The 10,201-nt window shown below is 42.3% G+C and overlaps 1 protein-coding gene across 2 annotated transcripts; it reads right to left on the bottom strand.

Moving 5' to 3' along the window:
- Nucleotides 1-219: 219 nt before the first annotated feature.
- Nucleotides 220-9,315, bottom strand: LOC135345195 (plexin-B1-like). Of its 2 annotated transcripts, XM_064542564.1 has the most exons (24): nt 8,246-9,312; nt 8,006-8,191; nt 7,824-7,952; nt 7,539-7,772; nt 7,224-7,492; nt 6,939-7,044; nt 6,762-6,887; nt 6,612-6,710; nt 6,004-6,109; nt 5,702-5,890; nt 5,143-5,545; nt 4,808-5,090; nt 4,397-4,618; nt 4,191-4,343; nt 3,892-4,145; nt 3,578-3,627; nt 3,414-3,506; nt 3,281-3,364; nt 2,900-3,117; nt 1,833-1,945; nt 1,457-1,622; nt 1,139-1,281; nt 818-975; nt 220-590 (listed from the first exon to the last, which is right to left on the bottom strand). In XM_064542564.1, exons 1-24 carry the CDS (start codon nt 9,194-9,196, stop codon nt 451-453), a joined length of 4,875 nt encoding a protein of 1,624 aa, XP_064398634.1. In that variant the 5' UTR covers nt 9,197-9,312; the 3' UTR covers nt 220-450. The 2 variants fall into 2 exon arrangements, with proteins under 2 accessions (XP_064398634.1, XP_064398635.1); XM_064542565.1 differs by lacking the exons at nt 220-590; nt 818-975 and adding an exon at nt 1,005-1,045 and having other exon boundaries at nt 8,246-9,315.
- Between the last annotated feature and the right edge of the window lie 886 nt (nt 9,316-10,201).

Here is a 10,201-nt window from a genome sequence, read left to right as displayed (position 1 = left end):
CTTGCAGCAGAAAAAAAGCCAGGAGAACCACTAACATAGCCATCTATTCTAGAATTGAATCATCACAATTAAGTTACTTGTTAGTGTCATAACTAACATTGATAGAAATTTTCCTGGGGAAATGTAATAATTATGATACCTAGCGCATGCACAGCAGGTTGTAAATTGAGTTTGCATTCATGCATGAAGTTTTATCACTATTATAGGTACATTAAAATATATTGCAGAAATAAAGATGGCAAGCATTGCATGCATAAATGGCTATAATAAAAATACAGTAATGTAAAAGCATGTTGCACCAAAATCAAAGAGGCTGGAGTTAAAGAATAAATAAAATACTGTGCAATGCTATGGTTGCACCAAAATAATAATATCAAAGCTGCTAGTTGTAAATTTATATATACGCTGTATATAACTATCACTATACATGCAGGAGATAACATTTGACCTTTAACCTATAGTGGCTAATTTATAACTGCCTGTTGCAGTAACTTCTTCGTACACTCTGTTCTTGAATGCTCGAGGGTAACCAGGTGGAGCGTCGACATAGCGATGAGCGTCTTCAGTGGGTGTGGGTACATTGTCATACTCTGCAGTAAAAAAAAATCGTAACACAAGCTAACATAATTATTATTAAACATGTTTATAACAGTGGATAATCATATCTAATGATCTTGTGAGCATTTATAGTAGACGACGACATACAGTCTTTTAAACTATACGTAGAATAATATGCATGTATTATGTTAATATAAGACCTTCGAAATGTTTTTAATAACAGAAGATAAAAGTTTCAAACAGCTGAGTCTACGCTTACTGAGCTGCTCCTTCTCTTGACTGGTGTCCAGTAGTACCATACTGAGTTCAGTGTAGTCAGAAATGGATGTCAGTAGCCTCTCCACAATGGCGGACAGTTGTGAGAAGGTTGGTCTCTCCTCTGGGTCCTCCCTCCAACACTGACGCATCAGTTTAGAACTGTGTGAGGATAAGGGGATGTACCATCAGTTGAACCAAACAATAATCCCAAATTTCAATCTACATGCCCCTGAGCACCACAGGGGGAGGGGGGGCATGTTAAATATAGTGCTCGGCACTGCAACTACTATAATAGTAATTAACTCAGAGAGTGTATACTCACATCTCGGTGGCACAGGCTGCATTGAGAGGTTTCTCTAGTCTTCGTCCCTCTCCCAGCAGCTGGATGAGGGACAGTGGGTCCACGGCAGGGTATGGAGTCCGTCCTCCATTGAAGACCTCCCACACAGTCACACCATACGACCACTGGGCACATGGACAGCAAGTATATAACACAGTTGCTACCACCAAAATGAATTGTAAAATGTGTATTTCAGAAGCAATTTTGGGGTCTATTACATGGTACTTGCATTCACACAATTTGTTAGAGAGAGTATAATTATGCTTAGGATCTTAGGATCTACTATATGCACTGACTCACCACATCAGTTTTCTCTGTGAAGATAGCATCGTTGAGACTCTCCAATGCCATCCATTTGTAGGGCAGCTTCACATTGGCTCGGTCGTTCTGTCTGAAGTAACCACTAGCATAGACGTCCTCAGCCAGACCAAAGTCCCCCACCCTGATACCTCCTCCCGAGTCCAGCCTATTGGAATGTACACGATATGAAACGAACAATGCCACATGTATATTCTAGCAAGTGAACATATCTATAGCAAGTATGCTATTAACTGAGGCTGATATATATATAAGATTAATAAATGAAAGCTCTCTCAATTTTATAAGCAATGTGTGTTTACAGTTAGCCTATTATACTGATGTATCTTGGTACACACTATACCAATTGCCAACTCACATGCAGTTTCTGGCTGCAAGATCACGATGGACAAACTTCTGCTCGGCCAAGTAGACCATTCCCAGTGCTATCTGATGACACATCTTTAGTAGCAGCTTCCTAACAACAAGAATCTGTGGAGAAAATTGGTGACAATTCACTCACACAGTTATTGGTGGTGTTATTTGAGACACTCTAGATGCTGCTCATGCTAAAGGTATACAACTTATATCCATACTCATTCAGGTAGTCGCTATAATATAGTTGATCGTGAGAATGCTGCTCACCCTAAACATATAGGTCTCTCTACCACTTATCTTCATATAAAAGAAACCACCTCTCTATTGAGATCGCTCAGTACTGTCCCTTGCACAAACACTATAATGGCTTCCCTACAGAGATTATACCTCTCTGTTGAGACCAGAGGAGGTCTGACACAATCATGTGGTCTAGTTTTTAATTACATCCTTGTTACATTTTTGTAATATTTCTACTCATTTCCCATATATACATAAATCAATTCATAAAAGTGCTTATTAGAATGCCATAAAACTTGGGAACACAATAATTTGGCTCTAGACATTTTATAGAATCGATAGATTTCCATAAGTATTAGGTATCGGAATGAACTGATGGCATAGCCAGGAATTTGGGAAGGGCAGGGCCCAAATCAGTTGAGCATAATTATAGGCACTAATGGGTTTCATAGAATTTTATCTAGGTCATCACTTTTCTTCAGCGGTAAGCATGCGCATCAGATGGCCTTGACCACATTTCAATTACATGACATTATTCTATTAACTATGCATGCAGTACTGCAGAATAGATCGACAGATCACAGTGATTCAAGCTAAGTTGGAGTTGATGTAGCACAAAAGGGGGGGGGACTCTAGCCCCGTCAGCCCCCCTCCGCCTACGCCACAGCAAGATATTCACTATTTACTTTCGTCGCTGTATTCAGCCGTTTAGAACACAGAGAAGCTACAACAACTTTACACTTTGTTACTTGTATATATCTGCATTGTAAAAAACAACAACTTTGTGTGTCTTCCTTTTGTATTATGTATTGTAATAATTATACCACACACCTGATCAATCTCACAGTCATCGTCCAACTCAAGGCTGCTCCTCTCTCTCTTGAGATATCCAATGAGGCTGCCGTTGGCCATATATGGCATCACTATGGCAACACCGGGGCCAGCATCAAGACACACCCCAATCAGGGACATGACATGAGGATGGTCAAAGTCCTGCATCTTGTTCACCTCACACACCATGCTCTGAACATCCGACAACGAGAACAGACCTGCAAGGTAGACAATGAAGAACTCAGTGATCAACTCTAAGAACACAGCAGAAATTGTAGTCTCTGGGGGGCAGTAAATTTGGTATAAGTGAATTCCATGACAACTAATTTATGAACTTGATGGCTGACAACAGATTGAATTTATAAAATTGTACTGTTAAACCTTTTAGTGTCTTCACGGCCACCCCCTGCATATGTACTTTGTTCCAGTCTGTCAGAACGCCCTTGTACACAATGCCAAATTCACCTGTATAGTGACATCCCATAAATTAAGTGAAATGCACATCTTTCTTTACCTTGTCCTATTGCAGTACTGGAGAGCTTCAATATGGAGGCTGGTATTTTGAATGAATCTGGGATGGACTCGGCAATCTCAACAAGTTCTGATTCTGTATAATTATAAGTCAGTGAATATAGTATAGACTGCATGCATGGATGTATAAAAATCATAGAAACTTACTAACGAGTGCAGTATTGCCATCCACAGGTAATATTTCCTCCTGTGTTCTCCTGTAACATAATTGGACAGCTGGACTATAAGTATTATACCGTATAACGGGTATATTTCGAGGGTATAAACTTTCGCAGAATGACCCGTTAGAAACAGTCGATCACTGCTACTATGCTATAGCGATTTAATTTTCGCGGAATAGCAGCCTTTCTGCAGCATGCATTGATAAATTCGTGGGTACAAATGTTTGTGGTAGATGTTTGATCAGCGAAAACCACGAACATTTTTATACCCTCGAAATATACCCGCCATACGGTAATTACCTATTAGCCACGAGCTCCATCATCTGTTCATGCATAGTGATGGACACGGTCTTCCTTCGTGAGTTCAGACAAAAACAGACAAAAATGATCAGTACTACACACACTACCACTACAGCCCCCCCCAAAACACTCGGGATGATGACCTCCAGGGGAACTGCCGCTTCAAGAACCTCCACCGTAGGAACCTCCACCACAAGAACTATGTAGGTCAGTCGCTGGTCCAATACTTGAGCGATGTTGCTCCCAACGTTCACCTAAATAGCACTGTAACACAGTTAAGTTATATAGTTTTACTCAACTCGTATAATAGCCGGGTTTTCCTCTCCTGGGATCTCCAAGGGGGCGGTACAGATAAATTCGCTCCCTCTTGAATTACTGGATGTCTTGACACATTCCTCCCCTCCCACGATCACTTTTATCTCACTGGTCTCCACTGAGTCGAGATTATCACCCTGGATACACACACGGTAACAGTATGGTCAGTATTACAGGATAAAACGTATACCACAATGCGTATGAGAGTCGCTGTACCACTGGTGACCTCTTGCGAACCCTCCAGCCGAAAATTGGAGGGATCTGATTGGACGCTGATGGGAAGGCTTGCGTGTGTGGCGAGTGGGACATCATCAAACATCAGGGCATAGTTCAATGGGGTCAGTGAGGTTGTTGTTAGATTAGGAGTTGAGCATGTGATGGTGGTATTGTCCACAATACTGCAGGTGCTCCTCTGCAGGAGAGTAAGTACATTATGTAATACCGTCATGACATAAATAACAATTTTCCTGGAATGATGCTCAGTCCCCCAAAAAATTGTATTTTTAAATATTTACGATACATATTTTTGATAGGTGGAACTTGTTGCTCTCTGTAAAATGCTCACTGCAAAAATTTTATTCACAAAAAAGTCGAAAATTACATGGTGTTGTTCGGTAGTTGCTGGAGGAGCCCCCATCGGCTGGTAGACCTCCAACACAGACTGTTGTACCACGTCCAAGTTCACTCCAGTAAAGGTCAGTTTGATGCCTCCGCTAGAAATAGTGTTGCTAGGAAACACGGTAGTCACGTTGGGGTTGTTACGATAACTGAAGACCACTCCTGGATTGCTGACTCTGGCAGCATCAATGTACACCACCACTAAAGCATCGGAGGTGAGGTTTGCTGCTGAGGTTCTGCACCGAATCTCTTTAGACTCGATAGATCTGCAGAAAAGAGGTTTGCATTGTTAGTAAACTTAATACAACAGTCACTTACGACAATGTTATGTTGCAGTTGTAGCTTGACTCATTGATCTCCAAAGAGACTCTAGTATCCTCCTGGTTACCCACGTTCAGTGCAGTCCCCCTCACAACCACTTCGGTTCCCCCGGCCATGGGTCCAAAGGTCGGAGTCACACTGCTGACAATAGAATTCACTGCAGTGAAGGAGCCACCGTTTTCAATGGCTACTCTAGAGCCAATGGTTAGAGAGAAGACTTTTAACCCTCCAGTTACAAAATTGGTGGTCTCACAGACAAACTGGTGCCATGGTATGTAACCAGTGATGAGGGCAGTGCAGGCCACGCCTCCTAATGTAAGGGTGGAGTTCTGAATCTCGGCAAAAGTTCCTCCGAAGTCAGTACCAATCACAGTGATTGCTGTACCACCCTCAACTGGTCCTGGGTGTGCAAGCCAGGATTAATTGTATCGTAATTATGGTTGCAAGATCAAAGGCTTAAGTTGTTACTAGTACAAGCTCGTATATAGCAGTATACCAATATACTGCTTTAAATAACCTAACAAGAGAGGTGAACATACGCTCACTTGATTCTTACCCGACATTGGAGTGAATGAGTTGATGACAGGGGCAGGACAACTGTCCCCCTCAGTAATGAAAGTATTGGAGCACTCTTGCATAACCTCACAACTACCCCCACACCACCCACATGCGAACTCTGACCCCATTCTGACTGCAATACATTCCGAACATTCACTAGCCAAATCACGACAATCATACAGCGTCACTGTGTTGTGTGTGTGTGTGTGTGTGTGGAGAGGGGGAGGGGGGATGAACTGAGTCCGGACGTAGTGCAAACATTAAATATGTCGAGATGACAGTTGACAGATAATTGTATACCTGAAATTAGTTGCAGAGTGTTGTTCAGTAGGTGGCTGATATTATTTCCCGCCCAGGTTACCATGGCAACCACAGGGGAACTATTGGCTCCAGCAGAAAGTGTCAGCTGCACACAGAAACTCGCAGTTTACAAGCAAATAAGGCATATAATTAAGTACCGTATTTACTTGATTAAACGCCAATCTCGTTTAAACGCCCAGTAAAAGCTCTGTCTTTGTCAATAAACGCCCAACTTAAATAATCGCCCATGTATGGGCGTGGCACTGTGGGTGGAGCTGAAGTAGCAGGTGGAACCAGTTGTAAGCATGGCAGCATAGAATATATATGATGGCAGAGAGAGAGACACAGAGGGAGAAACACCACTCCTATACTTAAGATTTAATCTGAGAGCTGTGGCAGCAGCCAAAAAGAGCATAATAACTGCTGCTGTGCAAGAGTTTGGAGTAGACATGGCCAATAAACGCCCATTTCGAATAAACACCCATCTCGTTTAAACGCCCCTTTTACAGACTTCGATATGAAATAACGCCCGGGCGTTTAATTAAGTAAATACGGTAAATACAATTACAAGCCCCATTAAGTAAGTATATTATGTAAGCAACACTCACTTGTCCACTGCCCACTGTACACAGGATGGAGCTTTTGTTCTCATACTGAGCTGTCAGACTAACTCCATTCACAACACAATAGTACTCAAAGCCATCCGTCTAATGGAGAGGGAAGTCATGGAAAAACGACGTACAAATCATGTGACTTACGGGAGCAATGAGGTTTCTGGTGGTCAGTCGAAGGTCCTGGGCCACCCTCACTGGTTGAGTGTACCCACCAGAGGGGGGTGTGTCCAATAGGGGGCACTCAGCAGTGAAATCATTGCCTCCAGACACCTACATGTATACAAATGGAGTTACTGGTCACCATGGTCACTGAGCTATCACCTGTAGGAAGTGAGATACATTCCTGCAAGGAGCTGGTGTTCCACTGCACTGCTTGTTGAGGTTACACCATCCACACGGACTGTTGGGCCCGAGGCAATCCTTACAGCTAAAGAAAGCCAGTTTAAAAAGCTATAACCCACAATGCGGTCTATTAGGAAACATAAACGATTTGTATAAATTTCCTTCAAGGGGGAGTTGATCATGTGCTTAATTAGAGGAATTAGAGGAACCTGATCTGGGTGTTTTGAAATTGAATCTGGGCAGTGCTCCTGATATGGGTAATACCTTTCTCCTGCTGAGCAATTGTAGATGGTGAGTGCTTGGTTGGTAATGTTAAATGGCTCATTGGACAGAGAGCTCTGAAAGCCCAGGTTGATGATTGCAGTCACTCCAAGGTAGTCAGGTACCACGAGTCCTTCAATATCACAACTAAACACTGTTCCTGGGGTGACCCCAACAGCTGGTACTATGATGGGTGGGAAACGTCCTTTATCGTCTGCCAGATGACAGGAGATGTTCTCTCCATGCAGGAGGTAAGGCAGGGTTACCGTGAGCTGTGGGGTCTGTTTGTGATATCAGACACAACTACACTAGCTTTACCTCATTATCAAGAATCGCATGGTCAAGCACAAATTGCATTGGCTCCACAATTGCAGCAGTAAAACAGTTGGCATTGTCCTGTATCCATCTACTGGAGAAACTGGAGTTCTGACACTGCGTCTGACGAGAGCACTTGTTTTCCACCACACACCACCCACACAGCGGGTTGAGATCATTGGTACAACTGGTACAATCTATATGCTGGGAACACTCCTCTATGGGTACTTGGTACACCTTCATAGGGGGGAGGGGTTCATAGAGGAAGACATACAAGCATTAACTCACAGTGTCTCTAGTGGCTGCTGTGATGTAGTCCAGTCCCTCCTGCCATGACAAATGATATACATCAGAGGTCACTGGCTGATTGTAGAATGAGCTATTAGCATCCAGGGTAGATGAACCACTGACATCATACTATTGGAGCCAATGCACAATAAATGTAGCTGACTCAACCATGCAGCACTTACTCCTATTATCCTAGAATTATCAGTTGTCACAAATACAAAGAAAAACTGCTCCATCTTCACAGCCACTGAAGCAAGGAGTACAGGGCTGTCTCCAAAGTTGATACGAACTGGTGCTATTATGTCAATGCCACCATTTGGGACGAGAAGGCCAACTGGACTGGGTGTGTCACATCTGTCCACAGTTATCTGGATAATGATGTTATGTTAGAAGCATACCAGACCCAGACTACAATAACTAACCTGAGGCTGAGACAGGGTAGAGCAGTTATCTGAGCCTGTTCTCCATGCTATGCCAATTTTTTCTCCAACAGTGCGTGACACAATACAAGAGTCATATTTAGCATCCATAGCTTCATTGACAGCAGTGATATTGACCACACAAATAGAATTAGTAATGTCAGAGCAAATAGTTATCACAGCAGTGGGTCCAGATATCCCACTGAAGTCCTCCACTAATGACACTCCACACACACAAATCTCTTCAGTGATCGTTTGAACGCCACAATTGATTTCCAGTTCATACGAAGCAGTCACTCCACAGGTACTTGGGCCTCCACAATCAGGCATGCTGCAAACACGTAATAGTCTTATAGCTTGTGCAGTAGCAGGTCGATAGTCGACGACAACATAATAGGCAAATCCACCACTCACAAAACCACCGAATGCATAGAATCGTCGTCTAAAATCACTAACCCCAAAAACCAGCGCATTGCGTGTGCCTGATGGATTGTTGTTGGAAGATCTATTGAACCCCTCTCCAAATTGTTGCAGTACCATCTTCTCTCCTGCACCAGTTGATGCTCCAGTGTAGAAAGTGTCTCCTGACGTGAAGATGGCTGCTCCAAAGTCAGGATCTGCTGAGGCTATAGCATTACTGACACTCCTGATAGGACCAGCACTGAGGTTGCTTGCATTGTAGACAGAGCAAGAGAGATCCTCTAAACACACCACCAACATTCCAGTAGAGCTCAGGGCAAGTCCTTTGTCAATGACAGTAGCTCCTAGATCAACTCTCTCCTCTTGTAGTAGCTGAGCATTCAGTCTATACAGGTAGATGTCTGCTGCAAGGAATGTTCTCCCAGTGGAGTCTACTTGCAGTCCTGGGAGATTGGCAGAATATTGGAAGGAGAATGATTGAGAATGACCTGCTCTTTGCAGTAAAAACAAGGCAAAGAGAGTTACTAATAACATATCTATATAAGAATCTATTCTATCATTGTATCATCACAATTAAGCTATACATGTCAGCAGCACTGGTATTCTCATGCACTGCTAAGTAAATATTATTCATTGAAAGGTATTCTTCTCTGTCAGTGGGAAGTGCAACCTGATAAATTGATATCAGATTACATTTTCGTGCACTGAGATTCATAATTCTTCGATCTAAGGTAAAGCATGAAGTTTGATTTTTCCAGCAAAATATACTACATGTATAATAATACATAAATCTATCCGACTATTGCAATGTGAAACGTTGCTAAGATTGGCCAGGGAAAAAGCACCAAAAGGCGTGGAACGAGACATTATACTATATAGAGCGTAGTTATTAGTAACTCCAATCAGTCGATATATAGCGATAAACTTCTTTAGTGGGTGTGGGTTTACTGTCACATATTCTGCATTAAATAAAACATAAGCCAATTATACAACTAATAACATGTTTTAATTAGTATATACACTAATAAAGTACATGCATGCATGAATATTAATGCTATCCCTTTGTATGTATAGACATAAACAGCACACACAACTAGACACAACTGGACACACACATAGGATATGCCACCACCTACAGTGTTTTCTTGCTGACTTGAAGTGATCTCAACTTTCAGCCATGAGAACTTCGTTATGCAAAACTTAATGCAATGATCTTTACCAAAAATGGACGATGACCATTAGATACTTACTAGCCTCGATTCCAGGCCGCTGAGAAAGGCTATTCAAGGGGCTGGAGTCGAGGCTAGACACTTACCTCCTAGCTAGCTATTCGACTAAAATTATTCTGAGCAAGCGTGTAATTTATTCAATAGCAGAGCTGAGGCTGCTCTATACAATTATATTCGAGAATACACTTATAAATCATATAGTGCAAGACTTGCACTATATATCGAATGACTGATTTAGTACGTGTGTTGAATTAAGTGCAAGATACTTAACTCATTTATCAATTGCACAAGGAGCAAAATGGATACAATA

This window comes from Halichondria panicea, chromosome 12 (assembly GCF_963675165.1).
Source record: "Halichondria panicea chromosome 12, odHalPani1.1, whole genome shotgun sequence".
NCBI classification, from domain to species: domain Eukaryota; kingdom Metazoa; phylum Porifera; class Demospongiae; order Suberitida; family Halichondriidae; genus Halichondria; species Halichondria panicea.
This window is presented reverse-complemented; position numbering and strand designations above follow the sequence as displayed.

What these genes read in the sequence shown, in the direction of transcription:
- LOC135345195 (XM_064542564.1), bottom strand. Translation starts at nt 9,196, where the DNA reads ATGTTATTAGTAACTCTCTTTGCCTTGTTTTTACTGCAAAGAGCAGGT. An exon ending in CACTCTGCAACTAATTTCAG is followed by an intron (nt 5,891 to 6,003) that starts GTATACAATTAT and finishes CACACAACACAG; the next exon opens with TGACGCTGTATGATTGTCGT. An exon ending in TGGCAATACTGCACTCGTTA is followed by an intron (nt 3,507 to 3,577) that starts GTAAGTTTCTAT and finishes ATAATTATACAG; the next exon opens with AATCAGAACTTGTTGAGATT.